We start from the raw sequence: 22,036 nt of genomic DNA, 5'->3' as shown, positions 1-22,036 counted from the left end.
TATTATATAAAATATGAAGTTTGGAAATAAATAGATCATAACCTTTTCCATAAATTGTCCTAAAGTTAACATATTTACTTTTAAATTATATCGAAAAATATAAAAATTATAATTTCATAGTAAAACTTTATGGTTTTGCAACTAAAAAAACATGTGAAAAATTTCAATTCATGAAATGGTATAGGTAAGGTTACAACGTATGTATCGACGTTCACTTGTTACTAAGAACGTTGTTTGGGGAGCATGATAAGAAAAAATGTTAATAAGTAGTCACAAACATCGACGATCAAATTTAATTTTCCATTTTCAAAGACGTTTCTAATTTCATCTTTATGTTTGTTTTGTTTATTTTGCTGTGTTAGCATGAGTAACTTATTTGTAAATAATTTTTTAATTTTTCCATCAAATATTTTTTAGCAAATGTTTTGTTTTCGTACTGACATCTCATTCTGTTAAAATATATTACAACAATTAGATTTTCTAAAAACAAACAGCCAAAAAATCTCTGGTCTGCATTTTTGTCAAATCCAAAAAAAAAAATTAATATTGCTAACATGAGGATATTCGATAGGGAAGAGCTGGTCAAAAATATCTAAAAAATAAAAAATGAGTGGCTGTACTTAATCACATTTGCATATCATATGGGCAGTATTTTCATTTGTATATCATATGGGCAGTATTTTGATTTTTTGTTTTACTCTGTGGACAAAGTTGCTTTTTGTTTTACTCTGTGGACAAAAATGCTTCCCAATTATAAAACTTATATTTTGGTTTTATAATGGTTTATTTAATTAATTATATAAAGTTAAAACAGTTAGATTTTTACATTCGTTTTACTTTGTTTTTCTTTTGGCTATTTAAAAAGAAGCTTTTTTATAATCATAATTTTGGAATTCGGTTGAAATTTTATGCTGCCATATTCTCGGCAAAGCTTTTATAATATTTTCTAACTCGTTCTCAGTCAAGCCTATGCTTTTATGGTGTAAAAAATCTGGCTGAAATGTTTTAGTTATACAGGCTAGTATTATTACACTGTAAAAAAACTCCGTAGTAATTTATCAGACTTTTTCCGTTGTTATGTTACGGAAAAAATCCGTTTTCAATAAATTACGGTCTTTTACCTATACTTTCAAGACTTTTGAAATAATCACCTCATTATATATAATTATTTTCCATGGCGATACTTAATACAGGCCTTCCCGTCGGGAATCCGTATTTTTGACTGGGGGCTAACAAAGTTACGGAAAATATAAAAAATGGCTAAAGAAGTTAGCGAACTTGAAGCAGCTGTATCTCTAGTTAAAGATTTCATTCTATGACCTTGTTCACCACTCATTTTAAACACCATATCTCCAAAATCAAGTAAGTACTGCAAATTATGTCTAATTCTTCAGAAATAACTCTCTTACGAGAATCTAAAAATCTCATATCACCATAAATTTCTTTTACACTTTCAATTTTCCAAAATTTAGTAACTTTTTCTAAAAAACAAATGGTTTCATTCATATTGCAAGGGTGGACAACTTTTGAATAAGATTTAAAAGCAGCTATAATTTCATTGCAAAATACTCTTAAACTATGCATCAAAAACCCATTGAAAGACACTTTTTGTCTTTCAATGGGTTTTTGATGCATGGCTACAAAATTTAGTCTTGATAACTTAATTAGCTGATCTTTCTCAAAATCAAAGATACATTTAAGGTCACTCCACTTAGCAGTCAAATTTTGATCCTTTTTAAATTGTAACTCCTGCATCTTTTCTGTAATCCAGTTATTCCTAATATTTTTTAGTAAATGAACACATTCAAAAAGTAGAAAAATTCCACATTTTGTTAATCACAGTTTTCCTTCAACTCTCTCAAATAACTTTAAAAAAGCTTGATTTGTTCAATTACCATCACAAATAAATTGAATAACTTTTCCTTTGATAGACTTAATTGAATTAATGACATAGCATGTTTGCTCAAACAAAAAAGAAGGATCCAAATGATAGACAGGTATCATTTTGCATAAAAAAGATGGTTCACCTTTTAAACATTTAACCATAATACCCAAAACACTACTTGCTAACAACTCTGGATTAATTTCCGCTTTTCCAAAAAGATAACCACCATGATAAAGAAGAAGAGACTTTACATAAACTTCATCCACCAAAAGTATTTTCTATAATTTTCCTCTAAATTTGAAAAAATGGTACTAATAAAGTTAGTATCTGAAACTTTCTTTGTCATGTAATGATATAATCTTTGTTAATGTTTTTACATTTGGCAGTTTAAAACCTTTTCGTAACTGATTGTATAAGCTTCGAGACATTGAAAAATAACAATACGATCTGATTATAGTTTTTACATTATAAATTTTTTACCTACTTCTGATGCATTCACAGATGTAATAAGATCTTGTAATATCAACTTTTGATGATCAATTTCAATGTTGTTCAGGAAGTGAATTGTTTCTTTAATTCTTGACCAGCAATCAAGATATGTAATACGATTTTTTGATGTGAAGAAATAATACAATGAATACCAGCATGAAAACTTTCAAATTTAAAGTTGCTTGAGATATGAACAGAAAACCCTATGTTTGCTACAGTTGACATAAAAGGAATTTGATTGGATGTGCTAAACATCATTTATAAAGTTATTACAAAAGTTATTACACGACAAACAAATTTACAATTTAAAATATCTTCAAACTAAAAAATGAAGGTAAACAAATTGTTTTTTATATGTTGCGATAACTCATCGCATTTTCAGTTCTGATAGAAGTCAACACTTTAAAAAATTTTCTGGAAAATGTCTTTCACAGAAAACAATATCTGGTATATTTGGAAAATTACTTCTTGGAATTGAATTTATACAACGATTTCTTTCTTCTTTATTGGAGGGAAGCCTAAAAACTCGTACTTTATTTTTAGCGTCATAGTTTCCCCTGCATCCATTTGTTGTAAGAATCAACTACTCACAAATCAAACTTTTAAAAAACTGAACTAAAATATATCTTTCCGTAAGATTATCCGCCCTCAGTCAAGAATACGGATTCGCGACGGGAAGGTCTGTAGTAAGAAGTATCGCCATGTATTGTCCGTATTTATGATAAGGGATCTTCCATAAATAACGTAACGCAAAATTTCAAAAAAAACAAAACAAAAAAGATAAAAAATTTTCCCTCTCATATAGTTTTAATTTAAATCAAAAATCAAAATAGCCTATTAAGTTTAATGAAAATTGACGCGCAAAAGAGCTTAATATCTCCTACTTCTGTTTTTAAAATATATTTTGCAATACGTAATTTATGGACAATCCCTAAGGAGAAGCTCCGTAACTTTAAATTACGGACATTAACCGTATATTTTAGTATACTTAAATATAGCCTCTAATTTAAAGAGCGCCATATTTCTTTTTCACGAGAGAAAATTATACATGTATATAATTTCAAGGTAGAGATTTTAATATATTTATATTTGTTTAACTGGAACTATAGTGCTAAAAGAACTTTTTAAACTAAAGAACTAAAGTGTTTTTAAAAAAGTGTATTCACAATAGATTCTATTTAATTTAGATTAGGTGTTATAAAACGATATAGATATTTATTAAAGATAGGACCTATCAATTAAAGATAGGACCTATTCAATATCTTTCATATCAATATCTCATCACTCTCAAAACATTTTGATGACCTTGAAGATCTACGCCAATCAACTAAACTTGAATTTGACATAATTGGTATACCGGAAACCAGATTGAATAAAAAAAGCCCACAAACTAGCAACTAAACACTTAATGGGTATTCCTATGAACACACACCATCTGAGTCACATGCAGGTGGTGCATTATTATATATTGATAACAGGCTCGCCGATAAATCCAGAAATGATCTCCACATCTATAAACCAAAAGAATTAGAATCTATCTTCATTGAAATTATAAATCCAAAAAAATCAAACACTATCGTTGGGTGTGTTTGCAATAGGGATGGCACTTTTACTTATTTTGATGTAAAAACGCGAATTACTTTTCCGCGTAAATTACTTTACATAACTCATAAAAATATATAATTTACTTACATTTAAAAGTAACTCGTTTTTTTTACATAAATTATGTAACGTGTAAAACCTAATTACTTAAGTTTTTTAAATGAGTAACTGTCACTTGAAAAAGTAGTTTACTTTTACAAGTAAAAGTTGTTTGCTTTTTTTTTTTTTACTTGTAAATGTATTTTACTTTTAATAGTAAGTCGTGTAAAATAAACTACTTTGAAAAGTAATTTTGGTTATAATTATGTAAAAATTTACATCAAAATGTAATTTACTTTTTAAATGTAAAAAAAATTATTAATGAAGTAAACTTACGTAAATATAATATTTAAAAGACATAACACTTACTTTACAAAGTAAAATAAAACTACATCATAACAACAAAATACTTTCACGTTTAAAAGTAACTAATTAGCAAAAACAGCTTACATAAAAGTAATTTGAAAAAAATTGTTATTTACATTTACAAAATAAAAGTAAATTTTTTCTTTGAAATTTTATACTTTACTTAGTAAGTAAAATGTAAGTTATATTATTTACTTTCTCAAAGAACAGTCATTTCTCATTGATTTAACATAAGTTTTGAGATTAGGGAGCGTTTTCAAATCCATTGCCTGTTTGAGGCCTGTTTGACTTCTGGGTAAAACATCAGGTAATACTCTGATGTATTTAGGCAATATTTGTGGTGGGCATCGGAAAAGGATTTTTTCACGAATATCGTAAAGGGTAATTCTATTACAATTAAGGGCAAATATAGCCAACACGCGCGTATACCAGTAGTGTAGAGATGGGGTCCCTGCCGCATGAGTGCTAATAGGGGCTGCTAAATAATCATTGATTTTTTATTTCTTTTTTTTGTTTAGCAGAAATAGGTTATTGGCCATAATGAAACTTTGTCGGGGGAGGAAGGGGAAAGGGGGCATAATTTCTAAGCTATGGGTAATTCATGCATGTGTAAACCTTGAATAAGTCACTGTTCGTTATAGCGCATTTTATCTCCAGTTTTTTTTCTTTGTATTTGCCTTTTCAATCAAATATTTTGTTATGGTAACATGACGCAATATAACATTTTTGGTATCCGCAAGGACATCAACTGCTAAAACAGTTTTTAAAAAATTATAAGTCATTTAAACTATCTGATATAATTTATGTAATTAAAGGATTGTTTATCAGATATAATCTTTTATTGCGTTTTATCATATATAATCTATTTAAAAAAAGATGGTAAGGAAAGCTGTTCAATCTTCTACTATAGGTTGTGGGCACCTTTTTTTTTTTTTTTTGATACATGTTTTATTTTACAACTACAAAGTAATTACAAGTTACCAATCACTGATTGGCAGTAAAGATATACAAATTTAAATCATAAATATAAAGTTCAAAATATACGAGGTAAATAAAAATATAGTTGCTTACAACTCCGAGACATGAATAAAATAAGTACCAATTACAACAAGATAATAACGTGTAAGTAAAAATAATCCGAGAAATATATCTCTATATTACTCCAATTAAAATAAAAAATACAATAAATAAAAATAATCTGCTGATTTTTTGGAGGAGAGTTTAGATGTTTCACTATAAGTTAATTTACCACATTTCAAGATAATGTTAGTGTATAAATATGATAAAAACAAAATTTCTGTAAGATTGATAAGAAGAAATACTTATTTGTAGTCATAGGAAGCTCGCAGAAAACTTAAGTCAGTCTTGTCATCGAGTACCTATTTCTTAGACGTGTAATACACATAAAAAATCAGTTGCATACGTGGTATATATGTACGTGTTACATATATACCTTGTTATTAATACTATTTTTATTATCGATTTGTATTAAAAGTTAAGTTACATTTATTTATTTATTCAAATTTAAAAAAATTCCTTACAGTTGTTTAATTTAATTATTGTAGATTTTAGCTTTTTTTTCAGAGAGTGTTCGTTGTTTAAGTTTAATAGTGATTCGTTTCTGGAAACTAATTTGTTAAATAAATAGGGACCACGATATGTAACTGAGAATTTTGAGAGTCTTGTTGTTTCAAAAGGTATCTTAAAGTTGCCTGTTGCTCTTGTATTGTATTTATTTATATTGTTTTTCAAAAAGTGTGCTGTAAAATGCTCTGGAACCAGACTTAGTTTATATTTAAACATGAAAAGTATATTCTGAAAAATATTTATTTGGAATATATTTAGTGCGTTCATTTGTTCCAGTAAGAGTTGAGCATGAGTAAATTTGCTTTTGTTGTATACTAGTCTTGAAGCGTGTTTTTGACGTAAGTAAAGTGGTTGTAATTTAGATTTGTGGGTACTGCCCCATCCTATATTGGCATACATGAGATAGCTATGTATGAATGAGAAGTAGATAAGTTTGAGACTTTTTTGTGACAAAAATGATCTTGCCTTGTAAAGTAAACCTATGTTCTTTGATATTTTTGTGTTTATGTAGTTTATGTGGGGTTTCCAGGAGATGTGTTCATCAATTAGAACTCCTAAAATTTTTGTATTCAGAGCTCTTTTGATGGATATATTTTTTATATTAATTGTTGGTAGGTTCAGGGGTATTTTTTTAATTTGTTGATTAGAGTGAAATAGTATATACTTAGTTTTTTCTATATTGAGTGACAGTTTATTTGATTTAAACCATATGTTAACTTTTTTTAGTTCAGCATTTGTTTTTTCATAGAGGTCTTCGATTGTCTTTGACGAGTAAAATAAGTTTGTATCGTCGGCAAACATTATAGTTTTAAAGATATTAGAGGCGTTTGAAAGATCGTTTATATAAATAAGAAACAAAAGAGGAGCAAGAATGGAACCTTGGGGTACACCATATTTTGTTTTTAGTAAATTTGAGTTGCTTTTTCTATCTATAATAACACACTGTTGTCTGTTATCAAGGTAGTTTTTAAACCAATTTAAAGCTTGATTTTTTATACTATAGTTTTTCATTTTTGTTACTTAAATCTCATGGTTGGCGGTGTCAAATGCTTTTGACAAATCAATAAAGATCCCTAACATGAATTTTTTTTTTAAATGATCTACTTATCCTCTTTGAGAGGTCAAGGATTGCATGATCAGCTGAGTGTAGCTTTTGAAAACCATATTGACCTTTATTGATAATTTTGTTAGTTTTTAAATATTCATTTAATTCATTATAGATTATTCGTTCTAGGAGTTTTGAGAATACCGAAAGGATAGAGATTGGTCTACAATTGTTTAAAGAATTGGTTTCTCCTGATTTATAGATTGGTATAATTTTAGAGATTTTTAGTTTATCAGGTACAATCAGGGGCGGATCTAGGGGGTATCCTGTGTTGCCCAGGATTCACCCATAATATTCTAAGAAGTTATAAAATATTCCGTTTCATAATATAAAAAATACTAAACTTAAATTTATAGTATACTTATATGCATATATGAGTTCTTTAAAAAAATAAATATTGCTTAATAGAAAAACATACACGGCTTTACAATGTTTCAAAGACTTCGCTCTCCTCAGTGATGTTTCAAAACGCCGCTATTAATCAGGATTCTTTTTTTAAAGTAAACGAAACCGAGAGAACCCTTTTAATCAATCGTTATTGTAATGTATTTATTTTGGTTGCCGTAATTAAGGCCAAAAAAATCCCTATTGTTTCAGGATTCATTTGACCCGAATTTCCGGTAGACAACAAAAAAAAATTGCAGGAACGTTTGATCAAAAGGGTTCTCTCGGTTCCGTATATATATAAAAATGAATCCTTAATTATTCCAATAACGCCTTAATTATTCGTAAACACTTTATACGAATAATTATAGCTTTAAAATAAAGGTATATAAGTATTTAATTGAAGTTTTATCAAAAATTAGTTTAAAGTAATTTTTAATACAAATTTTATTTTTGTTTGCAATTATGGATTTGTTGCTATCCAATGCCATTAAAGCCAAGCATTTGCCTAATATTACGACTTACAAAGTAAAGCTTCGTAATAATCTCAAAGATTTAAATTCAAAGTTTCCTGTTGTAAACAAAGATCTTCTTTCTTTAAGAAATTCTGAAATGGAAGCTTTTATTCCCATGCTAAAAGAAAATGAAGACTATATTGTTTTAAAGTATGAGTTTAAACGCGTTTTTTTATGTTTTATTTTGTTTATAAAACAATAATTCTTAACAAATAACCTTTAGTTAAATATGTTTTTTTTTAGTTATATTTAGTTTATATAAGATATGACTTTACAGGTCAATGGAAAATGGTAACTGTCTTTACAACTCTGCTGCTTTATTAATAAATTCATCAGATAAAACACATGAAATTCTTCGACTATTAACTTCTGTTGAGTTGTTTGAGAAAGCAACCTTCTATTCAAGATACCCAATAATCTTAAACCAAGTGGAATCTAAAAGTTTTTCTTCACTCACTAGTGTTTTCATGGCATGTGTTTCATTTGAGTCTTCTGATTCTTTTACAGAATTAAATGATATAAATATTTCTGAACTTATAAAAAAAGAAGCCTATAACAATTGCAGAAACAATAAATTTGCTTCTTTTCTTTGTTTAATTGCATTATCTACAGTGTTAAATAAGCAAATTCGTTCTGTTTATCTTGAATTTGGACTTGAAAAATATAAAAAGTTATTTAATGTGAGTATATACCCAAGTGGTGATCATAAAAAAAATAAAGAAATTCTGAGTATTTTATGGTGTAACACTGATTGTCGCTCTGTTTCCAAGAATAAAGATATGTGGTCACCAAATCATTTTGTCCCTATTGTGAAAAGAGAAGTTTTAGGCTTAAAGAAATTTGTTAAAAGTGATTTAAAAAGAGGATCGTGTTCAGTTTTGCTAAGTGTTCTATCGCATTCTTCTGTTACCACTAAGGTTCTTAATTTATCTTGTCAACCTCCTAAAAATCTATTTTCAAATAAAAAATCATTAGTTCAATCTCACATAAAGTTTTGCATAGATAATGAAACTAAAATTGTAGATGTAGGTATTGATATTACTCCTAATCCAATCTTACTTAATTGTAATCCTTGTGCATCAGATCAGTCTTCAAGCCTTCCTTTTTATGATGTAGAGACTTCTAAAGGAAAACTTTTTGGAAGAGACTGCATTGCAGCAAATATTGTTTTACAGCTGAACAAACTTCGCTATAAGGATGGAAAAGGTAGATCTATAATCTTAATCCCACTTTTTTACTTTAACACAACATAATTTTGTGAATTATGATATATAAATCTAAAATATTTTTTTTATTAGCATATAAATGCTTCTTATTTCACATGCTCCTTATGCTCTTTAAAACAATTACTTTATGTTATTTAAAGGTGACCCAAAGGGTTTTGTAGCCTTTTTGGACCAACACAAGCTGCCCAGAGGACTGCTACCACGCTACAGAGGTAACAGACTACACATTCTTTTTCACACATGTGGTATTTTGATTCATCACTATGAAATATTGAAAACATTTCTGTTTTCTGGCTTAGCGTTATGCGGAGGTCTGAGATATAGTTTGTACCAAGATTTTACATCTGAAACAGGTGAATCTTTTATATGATTGTTTCCATTCTTGGACACATTCAGATATTAAATTGATAGGAAAGGGTGCAATATTAAAGGCTTTGGGATGAGCCTTTAAAACCAGTAGTAATGATACTAAGAGCAATAGTTAATGGATTTTAGATTATTAGAGACTAATATTACGGTTTATTTATAAATTTTTTGTTTCAGGTATCCGTGAGTTATGTGCTCTAGCTTTAATTGGAAAGCTACTGACTGGTCCTTGGATGACAAAATTTTATATCCAACCAGGTCAGGGACTTGACTACATATCTGGCATTCAGGTAGTTAAAAATGTTCGGAATACTCTTATTGAAAGCAGCAAGGATCCTCTAAATCTAATTAAACAAAAAACTGATTTTTTCGGAAATATTATTAAAGATCCTGTTTTTGATTCAATAATCAGCTTTTGCCCAGTAACTGATGAAATGAGTAAAACATTAGCTGAATGTCTGAAAGCTGTTGTTAGTGTCATTGACAGGCAGTACAAGCGGCAGTTCAACATGAGTTCTAATGATCAAATTATGAACCAGACTAAATCAGCAAGGCTTCACAACATTGACTCAGAAGAACTTATGGGTATGTTTAGTGCTGCAAAGCAAAAAGCTCCAAATGCCACGCTTTGCTTTCTTTCTTCAAAACTTCGTGCTTGTAAAAATAAAACAACTGCTCTACTCTCCAAAAAACCTACTGATATTCAAAACAAATTAACATTATGGGCTATTTCTAATGCCAGAAAAACTCGATTTGCAAATGCACAATCTCATAAAGAAATGACGTCAGAACTTATAAAGCGTATGGCTGACAAAATTCAAAATAAAAAATTTAAAGAACAGAGAAAAATAGAAAAAATTTTAAAAAATTGTATGCCTAATCAGATAAAAGAAATATTTCCTGACCTAGAAAATAATGAGGCTTCTAATATTGAAGAAATTCTTATTGGAGCTGCTATTGGAAAATGTATTTGCCACTTGTGGTTTGATAATGCCACTAACAGCCAAGATGTATATTATGGCAGACTTCTTAGCATTAAAAAGAAGAACAGTGGTATATACATAGTTTCTTATTGGAAACCAAATGAGAATGAGGATGATGATGCTGTTGAGTATGAAATGAGCAAATATCAACTATCTGCAGACATCATTAGTGGTAATATGGTAATATCATAAAAAAATGATGTGCAGATTGATTATAATAAGGTATGTGTTATTGTAAATCATAATATGGTTTATATACTTGCATTAATATTTTTTATTTACAGATATTAGGTAAGTGCCTTGGTTAGCAATATTTTTAAAATGCCTAATGTGTATATTATGCCCCCTCACCCTCTTTTTTTTGTTGTTGATAAGATTATGAAAAGATTTATAATTCTTTCATTTATTATTTTTATATATCAGATCTTGTTTTAGGTAGTCGGGTAGTTACCGACATCCAACAACCAGGGTTGACTTGGTTGTAACATGCTATGGGAAACCATAGCTCATTTACTATTGGCTTTGAGCCAATCACCTAGCTTTTGATATACTATTTTAACTTAAAAAGATGACCTTTTGCATGCATGGACACCAAGATGTTAGTGTTATGTAGTTTAAATCAATCAGTATAGAAATCAGTTTTTTTGATTATTATTTTTATACATAATATCTTTTCTTTTTCAGGCGACGAATCGAAGAATTCAATTTGTTCCATTGATATTTCTGTTTTAATGACATAATGTGTTATACATCAGAAGTTAAGTTATTTTAATTTATTTTTAACCTAAAACAAAAACCTTTTTTTTTCCTAATTTTTGATGGGTTTTTTTAGTAGTTATTTTAAATATCTGATGTATTTTATCTATCATTGCTAGGTTTTAACTCACAGTATAAAAACTGAAAAATAGACTATTGCTTCTATGGATCTTTAACAAGTCAGGAAAGAGGTTAATTTATACTTATAAGATTAAATTATGCAGTAATAACATATTTGTATCATATTAGATAATAATTTATTTTTCAGGACATATGCCTTCTCTATTAATAATGGTTGTGCTAGGGTGATCTATAGATTTATTTGAAAATCTGTTATTTTTTTTTAGATATTCTCGAAGGATCGACTTTTTCTATCTTTGGATGTCAGTGCTAGATTTGCTTCAAAACTAGGCTATTTTCATAGCCACAATTCTGTTAAAAACATTAATAAGCATATGGAAAACAATTAATTTAGTTTAAGTTTTATATTATGAAGTATATTTTAAAACAAATAATTCTTTTTTTTATTGGGGTGGGCGTATTATTCGATGTTAATCGAGGCGATACACAAAGGATACTGAAGCGCTTTTTCTAAATACAAGTCTTCATCTCTCTAAATACTAATTAACATGAAATGTTATCGCTAATTGTCAAAGTAATTAAACAATTTTTATTATAATATTTTTTAGTATCTATCATGGATTAAGTGGAAAATTATGTGGCTTGAGTAATAACAATGGTACGGTTGGGAAAACAGGCCTTATTTTTCCCCAAAACTATTGCTCTTACACAAATCACATCCTTTTCCGACTTTTTCTTTAAGTCATATTTTTCGCTCGCAAAAAATAGATATAATTAAAGAGGTTATTATTTTCTCTCAGTTCACTGTTTATCTTCTAGTAGGCTATGTACATATATAATAACGCAACGAATGAACTACGCGTTTTAATATATATGCCTATATATGTAAAGTAAAGTGTAATATAATAAGTATTATCTTTAAAAAAAAAGTTATAAAATAAATTAATTTATGAATAAAATTTTTAATCTTTTAAAAATTGATTTATCTTATTATTATTTATAATTTTTTTAATTTGTTAATAGAAATAATTTTTTTAATTAAGCAATTTTAATTTTTTTTGTTTGTTATAACTTGAATAAAAATATAAGCGAGGCAAAGTTATGCGCTAAAAACTAAACAATGAAGTTCTATTATAAAACTACCGTAAGCCGAACGCTAATTTTTTAAGTTGGTTGCAGTTTTCTTAAGCATTCCTTATAATGAATTTTTGTCACTTAAATGGGCATAACTTTTAGTAGAATCATTTGTTTTTTATGAAATTTTCACCATTGTAATACTGAATTAAAGCTCTTTACAATGATGTATAATAATTGAATATTTGAATAGTTTAAAAATTTTGCACACGTACCTATTAGATCCATATTTTATTTTTTTAATAAGATTGATAAAAACACGTCCGTTCACAAACGCGTCCGTTCGCCAAAAAAAAAAGAAAAAAAAAAAACCTTTATAACCTACTTTTTGTTGCGTTGGTGCCTAACCCGCACAAGGATACAATAAAATCTTATTCAATTAAAATAGTGCTTTAGAATAAACTTTTAATTTTTTTTCAAACGTTAGTTTGACTACACAAGTTGTTTGTCAGCTATCAGTTGTCCCGGAATCTTGCGGTTGATTTTTCACTACCTTCCAGACTAGCTAAAGCTCTGAAACTTCCAGCATTTGTGTAAACTTAATAAAAGTACATCTTATAATTGTTTTCAGAGCCAACTGGACAACTCCACTTTTTTGAATCTCTTTTTTTTATTTATTTTTTATTTTACTTTATCTTTCAAACTTTACTTTGATTTTACTTTATCTTGACAGTATTTGCGTAGTGCCGATGAACATGCATGTTAAATGTGTTTTCTGGGCAAGGGGGTTGTACCCTTTTTTTTCTCTCTAATATTTTGTTTTCCTTTAAAGTTGGGGTTTACAACTTTTTAAAAAGAAAGAGTTTTTGCAAAAAGGCTCTGAAAAGGCACTTTTTTGATTTATTATTTTTTTTGTCGGGAGAAAATAAGTTATTGGCCCTGATAAAAATTTACCGTAAAGGAGCCGGGCATATTTGTAGCTATGCTGCTGCTTTTCGCTTCTCTTAATCAGCGTGGTTGTTGTTAGCGCCGTCCCGAAGAGGTCTGCAAACTAGACACACACACACACATACACACACAAAAGGTCCTTGATATTTGACATTTTTAAAATAAAACTTGCCAACTGAAATGCTAAAGGTACAAATGTGCTAACTCAAATGCATAAATAACAGCTTGGTGGAGGAGGATACCCTTTCACCCTCCGTTCAAATCGGCCCTGGTCAACCCTGGTTGTAACAACCACTCTAACAGAAATAAAAGTTTTTATTTATTTATTTATTAAGCTATTCATAAAACTGTTGCCTGGGATGAACTAATTTCAATTAATCTATTCCAGACAACAATTATGAATATAAGAACCACGCTGAATATAAGAAGCCAAAATACAAAATTTAAAAATTGCAAATAGGATGATTCAAAAAAGCACACTTTCAAATTTAAAATTATATGGTCGATTATGAAGAAAAGTGTCTTGATGTTATTTTATCATACAGATGAAATAACATCAAGTTCTTTTTTTTCAGTAAATTTTTGTTACTTTATTATAATAATAATTAATAATTAGCAATAATTTCTTAGCGTTCAAAAACTATGACCATATAAATTTTGAGCAACCTCCCCAATAATTGAGGGGATTTAAAAGGGGATTTGATGATTATCAAATTAATTTTTTTTTCAAATATAATTTCGTCATTGATTTTTTTTTTATTACATAAAGACATTCTTTAATGCAGTGATGGATTTTTAATTTTTATAGTTTTTTATTTTTCTAAATTTGTCGTTACAAATTAATAATTTTCTTTTCTAAAATATACGAAAGGCGGGTAAAAGAAAAAGACAAAAATAATCTTATTGTCAAGCCCTTAAATATCCGTACATAACTAAGTCATTAAAAATATGTCATTAAAAATTTATGATCATGTGTTTTTCTGAAGTTTGAGTTTAATGAGTTTATTTTAGTTGACAGTTATAGTTTTGTATTTTTTGGGAATATATCTAAAAAAATTAATATATATGTATCTGAAATACCAAATTCTCCTGTTTTAGTATGTTATTTTAGAAAAAGGTGAATCTTTTTCTAAAATAACATACTAAAACAGAAGAAATATTGCATAAATAACAGAAATTTTGAATAGTTTTTTTTAACATATAAATAAAATGGTTTAAAAAAATATTATCCATGAAAATATAAATTAAACAAAGTACAAGATTTAACTTTAAATTGATTTAAATACAAGTATTGCGTGGTATTATACCACGTTAAAAGCGATGTAAAATGGTTTTATAATTTGAAAATGCGGTGATTCCTTTTATCGCCAAACCTATGAAAATTACTTAATTAACAGCACCTTTAACTAATACACTCAAATCTCTTTTTATGCGATACTTTATTTGTGCGTTTTGTTTTAAGCGATTTTTTTTCTGCGATTGTTTTTTTTTCTCATATAATTTAATTTTTGAACGCACACTTATTTCAATCTCAAGGATTAAAACGTGTAATATGTATGTTCATACGTCATTATATAGTTACTGTTATGAACATGCAACCACAAATTGCGTTACATTATCAGACTACGAAGGATAATTGTTATACATTTTGATAAGTTTTGTATGTATAAAATAAATACGTATTTAAATAAAATATTTAAAAATGCTTGTATGTGTTTTTTCTAAATCAAATTTTTTTTATGCGGTCCGTATCTAACCGCAGAAATAAAATGTTTTTAATATTGTTTCGAAAACTATTTCTTATAGGTACTCCTGAAGTTTTATGTGATTTTTTTAATGCGTTTTCTTTTATGCGGTCCCTATATACCGCACAAAAAGAGGTTTGAGTGTAGTATTATTAATAGCTACGTACAAATAAGATCTTTTAATGTGTTGTTAAAAACCATAATAAACTCATAGTTTAGTGTTTTAATGGTAGCCAATAATATAATGATGCCTACTTGCGTAAACTCTGAGATGTAACATTATTATAATTATGAAAAACCAATGATTTTGGTTAATAAATATACTTTTGGTAAATAAAATATGCTAAAGTGCCAAACCTTAGCATGTTCTTTTTTATATCACATTAAAACCGAATAAGGTGAATGAATTTTAAAACATGTTGACTCAAATTTAGTGTAAGAAAATAAAAAATAAAAGTTACTAATTTGATGCCCTCACATTTGGGGTAAAGCTGGTAAATGTTTTAGGTTTTTTTTCTTCCAGGCTCCAATTACCACAAGTTTTTTTCTTAATCTACGTATAAATCATTGCTTTCCTACAGCTCCGGTTGTATGTATATTACACAGTGGCGTAGCAAAATATTTTTGGCCAATAGGCATACCGGCCCAGGTGCCCAATTTCTGTTTCTCTGGAACAATAACCTTTACTAAAAAAAAAAAAAAAAAAAAAAAAACTCTTTAATACATCTTGAGGCTCCTAAACCTCTCGACCCTGGGCCTAATTGTTTGAGGGACAGTAAACGTTGCTTACACCAACCTTGCTGTAGTTAGGCCACTGATACTAAGCGCAGATAAAGATATTTACATAAACAGTTCCAAATTTTTCTCGCCCATAAAACACTGTAGTTCTTAAAACCAAAGCCGGATTAAGACTTGCAGGGTCTGGGGATACTTTTAAGCAGGTAGCCTTTATTCTCACTAAAGTGGCGAAAAAATCTTACAAAAATAAAGCATCTTCTTAGTCCCCATAATCCAGGACTGGTTTAAACTTTCCCTCCTTAGTTTTTAAATAATGAAAACTTTCACGCAAAAAACCTGTAAAAAGAACTAATAATTATGTCAATTATGCCTTTCAAATAATCTACCTTTTTGAGTCTCCCATGGGTATATATTTGCCTTCTCACTGCTATGTTTCAGCTTTGTCTGAATTCTAGACTTTAATTTTTTGCATTATTGTTGTACAAGACCCTCTCAAATTTATTGTAGAATATAAGTAAATTTACTTATTTTATATAGATTCCTTTCAATTTACTTTACAAGTTATATAAAATGTAAGCTTATGTAATTTAAATTTTTCAAGCCCAGAAGTGATTTTTAAAACTTGGTCAGTTTTTTTACCAAATATCTCCAAGCAGCATGCACATATTATCTTTGAATATTCTGCCATTTCTCACCAAACTGATTTTTAAAACTACTATCAAATTTTTTAAAGTATAGAAAATTTACACAAAACAAAAAGTTACCAAAAAGTTTTTAATAATTTAAAACTAAAAAAAAAAAAATCATTTATTATATTTTATTAAAAGCAAAATTTTATCTTATCTGATAAAATATCTCTCACTTTTTATTTGTCAGGTTTGGAATTTATAATGGAAAACTTGACTATTTCCAACAAATGCAAAAATCTTCCAGCACAAATTAAAAACCTAATTTCCCGTTTACGGTAAAAATAATCATGAAAATGATTTTTTTTACAATTTACTTTAAATACTTATTGAAAAAAATTGCGTAAATAACGTCACTTTTTTTAAAGATATTTAAAGCAATAAATCAGCATTTTTTATGCTTAGCAGTTAGTTTTGATTTTAAAAAATAGTCTAGAACATCATTTTCAAACCTAATAATAATAGCCAGCAAAAAAATTTGGACTAAACCAAAATATACCCTGAGGGTCCCAGGGAAACACAATGTCATTGTTGATCGCAAATAGTTTTTGGTAGTCATTAGTCTACTGAAACATCTCTAATCATTAGCACGTAAAACAAGAAGATTCAAGTAGGTTTTGTAGAGTATAGACTGATTAGGAATGCATGGTGTCATCTGTTTCTCAACTAAAAATAGAAATGCGTCTTTTATTAGCATCTTTGTCGCTACTGTAAATTTCACATAAGCTTCTAAATAAATCTGTATTTTCCTCAAATAAATTTGACTGATCAAAAGAAATATAGTTGCTAAGGTCATTAAACCTTTTAAAAATATCTGATTGGTTTTGAATAAATTCAAACTTCGAAGAAGGTTTCACATTTAAGGCGCGTAGTTAAACCCAATCATCAACCCCTTTGTCTCGTCAAAGTTCTTCTGCCATCCTTTTTTTTTAATTAACATTAACCGATGCCATTAGTTAAATGCAAATGCATTTATTTTTAAATAAGTTTATTATATTAAATAGGCTTATATATTATATAAGTAACGAGTTGGATATATAAAAAAAGTTAAATCAATATATTGTGATATATTAATTTAACTTGAGGTATGTAAAGTAATATAAGTAGTATGTATTGTAAAAAGTTAAATCAATGTAATGTAGGAGGTGGATCCAAGATTTTTTGATGTTTGAGGTCAAACTCCAAACATTTATACGTTTATACTTACGTCAAATAATAATGCTTTGCAAAAATTTGTGATGATTGGAGGCTGGGAAAAAAAAAGCCCCCAAATTTTTGCAACACCTGCCCCAAACGAGAGAGCAACAAGTTGATAAAATATTATATACATATATACATATGTATAACAAATATCAAGGACAAATAATTAAATTTTTTTTTCATAAAAGTGTTTCGTTTTTGAGAAAAAACAAAGTTAATAAAACAGTTCTTTTTATGTTACTTTATGTAACTCTAGTCCCCTACCGTGGCTACGCACCAGAAAATAAGGATTTAGTAGTTTATATCAATAACTTTATTTTTTTTAAGTATCAATAACTTTTATTTTTAACGGTTCCATATATAAAAAAATCTTTTCTTTTTTTTTTGTAACTTTTTTTGTAACTTTTTTCGTTTTGCTTTTATAGTGTAATTGAAAAAGGATAACTCTTCTTTTATATAACACTTGAGTGAGTTTTTTCTTCGCATAGATTAAAACCACACAATGTTGCAAGCTTAGCAAACCCATTTTTGCGTTTAACAGGAGCTTTAGGTGAAACACATCTAAAACAAATCAATCACATCTAAAAATGAATACAAGTTTTATATTTGTCAAAATGTAATTTATTTTTTAACAACACTGAAAATGTAAAAAAAGTAAAATTTATATATAAATTTAAAAACAAATAATGTTTTTTAACAAACATAAATTTTAGGTTTATAACTAACCACTTCTCGAATAATTTTGTTCATTTTGCAAACAAATGTTTGTATGTGTTGATCTTCAAGGATATTGTCGGAGTGCTGACTTTGAAAATTTTTTCATAAGTTTGCTTTCTGCTCTTTGATATTCTTTTTATGTAAGACACTCGTTTGTTCTCGGATCAAAGAAACATGCTTGCAAACTTTGCAGCTTTTGTTTCGTAGACATCTTTTCAACAAAGAATACCTTCATGAGTTTGAGAAGACTAGCTCGTATCATGTTCTCTCTTTTCATCGTAAGAGATAGTTTTAAAAGAAAACATTTAGCTAAAGATTCATTTTCAAGAAAGTTCATTAACGTAATTTGGGCGAATTTTGCCAAAGAAAGTGTTGGAAAATTTTTAAGAAGAAGAAGATTATAATGTAAAATGTCTTGGAACTTCCAGTCATCTGATAACAAAGTTAGTTTCTTAAGTTTATTAATCTGTTTTTCTGTTAATCCATCGATAGTGCCAGGATCTATGGTAATTTTATTATAAACATATTTCGCTTTTATTATCTTACTAATCATCAAAAACGTTAAGTTCCAACGTACTTGAAAATCTGACGATAAATTTTTTAATTCCAGTCTCTGCTTTTTATCTCACTAAAAACAAATGATTGCAAAATAGAAGATTGTTTAACAAGAGCTATCGTTTTTCTTAACTTAAATAATATGCAGGATGAAAAAATAAATAACTGATCAACAGTTTCATCGGTTGATGCCTCCTCCTCCTCGCTACATTCTTCATCATCTGAGCTAACGTCTTTTTTGTCATAAGTGCATGCAATTTTTTCTTGATCATCCGATGAAATATTTCCATTAGATTCGATATCACTTTCATTATAATTGTTGTAATATATAAAATCTTCATCTACATCTGCTGTTCTATATAACAAGTTATGTGATGGTTTAGTCCACAGTTTGATTCCATGGTTCATAACAAGATTTAAATTATGACAAATGCATGAAAGTCGTAAAGCAATAGATCCCATTGCCTTTTTAGTATCTTCAGCGTTGTCAGTTATAATTGAAATAATTTTAGAATTAATTTCAAGTTTATCAATTTTCTTTTTGTATAAATGCTGTAGGTCTATTACTTAATTGCTTTCCGTAAAACCTAAAAAGCAAATTTATTTTGATTTAAATTTAAACTTTTTTGTTATTAATGCGCTGTTATGCAAAGCCAATACGATCCAACTCAATTTTTTCACAAATCTGTTGCTAGTGCTATGTAGGTAACTAATTTAAGCTTAGCTTTAAGATCATTCTTGTATTGATAGTACCGCTTTCTCAATCGATTAGCTATTGTTTTTCGATGAGGCGGCTTGTAATGCGGAGCAAGAGTGTTTAAAAAGAGTTGCATACCAGTATTATGAAAATCGTTAAAAGGGTGGCTATCTTGAATAATACAATTTATTATGGCTTCATCTATTTCATCTCCGTTCTGCGTTCCAGAGAATTGATCTTAAGCAATTTTTTTTTCGAGAGTCGTAAAGGTACTCCGGTTTTTTATGAACATGAAAAATTATTCGTATGTTTGTAATGTTATTCATACGTTGTTCAAGTTATCTTAATTATTTAATTCTTATTCATTAAATGACATTCTAAATAGTATATTTTATGAAGGTCTTGATTCTTTTATAGAAATTTAAAACTGAAACTTATCAGTATCATATAAAAAATTAGTATTTTAATTACTTAGTTAATTATACGTATTTGATTTATAAAACGTAATTAAATATATTTATTATGCCGCATTTCGTAAGTTTTTTTCCAATAAGAACTGTTTCTCAAGTTGCGGTGCAAAAGAGTTTCGTTTCGAAAGAAATTTGTTTATTTATTATTATTTTAAAAAATAAAACCTTAAAATGTTCAAATGTTGCAATACTGAAAATAAAATTTTATTATAAATATTTTGCTATATAAAAATTGTATTTTTCACAATTATATCCGTTTGACCAACAAAATTTTTTTATAGACTTCAAAACGTCGCACAGTGGGACGAAATCCTGATTTTGTGGCAAAAAGTCCCAAATTACCTGCATAAGGGTTTTCGAGGTCGCTTCTTAGGAATCTGAGGTCAGATTTAAAAAATTCAAAATGGCGGCTCCAATATGGCGGCCAAAACTGTAGTTTGGTTTTCAAGGCCATTGCTAATGATTCAGGAGTTAAATTAGAGCAAAAACATTGCAAAATTATTTTCAAATTTATACTATTAATAAAAAAACAGAAATTTGTAATTTTAATTTTATTATTTTTTTTTAAATTGGTAAACGAAATAATTTCGCTAAACGACGCGTCGCGACGCGTCGTTTAGCGAAAGAGCTCGTTTCGCAAGTGCGACTTCCGTAAGCACTACTTTCGTATGTAGCAAAATAGTTTTATTTCGTAATTCAACTTGCGAAAGGCTACATTTCGTAAGTATCATTTGCGAAATAAACATCGACAGTTTTTTCTGTTTCGTAAAATTCGGTACAAAAAAAAAAAAAAATTATTTTTCCGTAATTGTACAAAATATACTCAATGCTTCTCTTTTTTTTTTTTATTAGATTTCCTGTTTTATTTTAATAATATAATTCATTGCTAGAAAATAACTAATAATATAATTTATTGCTAGAAAAGGACTCTCAATATCATATTTTTACTTTAAGTTATTGAGAGCGTTGTCGTGTATACCGCTAAGAAATTCTTTATTTTTATGCTTTTTATTTGATGGTATGTCAGAACATAATTTCTGTTTCTCAGAAAGTTCAATTTCTTTCCAAAAAAATATAGCTTAACACTTAAGATAAAACCAAAATATTTATTATGATTATAATACTAAATACATATATAACTTATCATAACACTCGTATTAATTTACTTTTTATTTAAAAATAACTATTTTTGTCATGTTTCTGTTCTGTGTTATTTTTCAGTGAACGTGATAAAGGTGTTGACTACCGTAATAAAACAACTACTGTAATAAAAAAGCAATCAAATATACCGTCAGTTCTGTATTATCGGCAGGGCACACCCAGCAACGGGTGCGCAATTTTATTATGGGCCCCTCATGTTTGGTTGCCCTCACGCATAAGAGGCCCCACAGTAAAATCGAGGATCTTTTTTTTATTATTGTTTTTTTAGTCTTTGATTTCGTTTACCCACTGTCACAAAGGGCCTCACTTGGGGGCCATGTGGCAGTGGGTAACCAAAGGGGTCTTAACTTTTTGCAAAAAGATACATGGTCTCTTATATATCGTCTATAAAGTATGAAAAGTATTTAGAAGACTAAAGATATTAATTTTTATTTATAGAATTTTGCCTCTAACATCTTAACATGCTTAAAAGTATTCTTGTTAACAAAAATACTTATAAGCATGTTTACGGTCAAATATTTTGTAAACAATTTTTATACAAAAAAGTTTTATAAATAATTTTGTATAATAAATATTTTTGATAAACACTTAAAAAATGTCATTTCCCAAAATATACAAAGTGTTTGTTTTTTCGTTATAAATCTCATTTTAGATCAAAAGC

The 22,036-nt window shown here is 28.2% G+C and overlaps 1 protein-coding gene across 1 annotated transcript; it reads left to right on the top strand.

Moving 5' to 3' along the window:
• Positions 1 to 7,801: 7,801 nt before the first annotated feature.
• Positions 7,802 to 11,815, top strand: LOC136082337 (uncharacterized). Its single transcript, XM_065801292.1, has 6 exons — positions 7,802 to 8,122; positions 8,250 to 9,178; positions 9,339 to 9,551; positions 9,742 to 10,769; positions 11,232 to 11,494; positions 11,651 to 11,815. Exons 1-4 carry the CDS (start codon positions 7,923 to 7,925, stop codon positions 10,737 to 10,739), a joined length of 2,340 nt encoding a protein of 779 aa, XP_065657364.1. The 5' UTR covers positions 7,802 to 7,922; the 3' UTR covers positions 10,740 to 10,769; positions 11,232 to 11,494; positions 11,651 to 11,815.
• Positions 11,816 to 22,036: the final 10,221 nt, after the last annotated feature.

Source organism: Hydra vulgaris, chromosome 07, assembly GCF_038396675.1.
Source record: "Hydra vulgaris chromosome 07, alternate assembly HydraT2T_AEP".
NCBI classification, from domain to species: domain Eukaryota; kingdom Metazoa; phylum Cnidaria; class Hydrozoa; order Anthoathecata; family Hydridae; genus Hydra; species Hydra vulgaris.
This window is presented reverse-complemented; position numbering and strand designations above follow the sequence as displayed.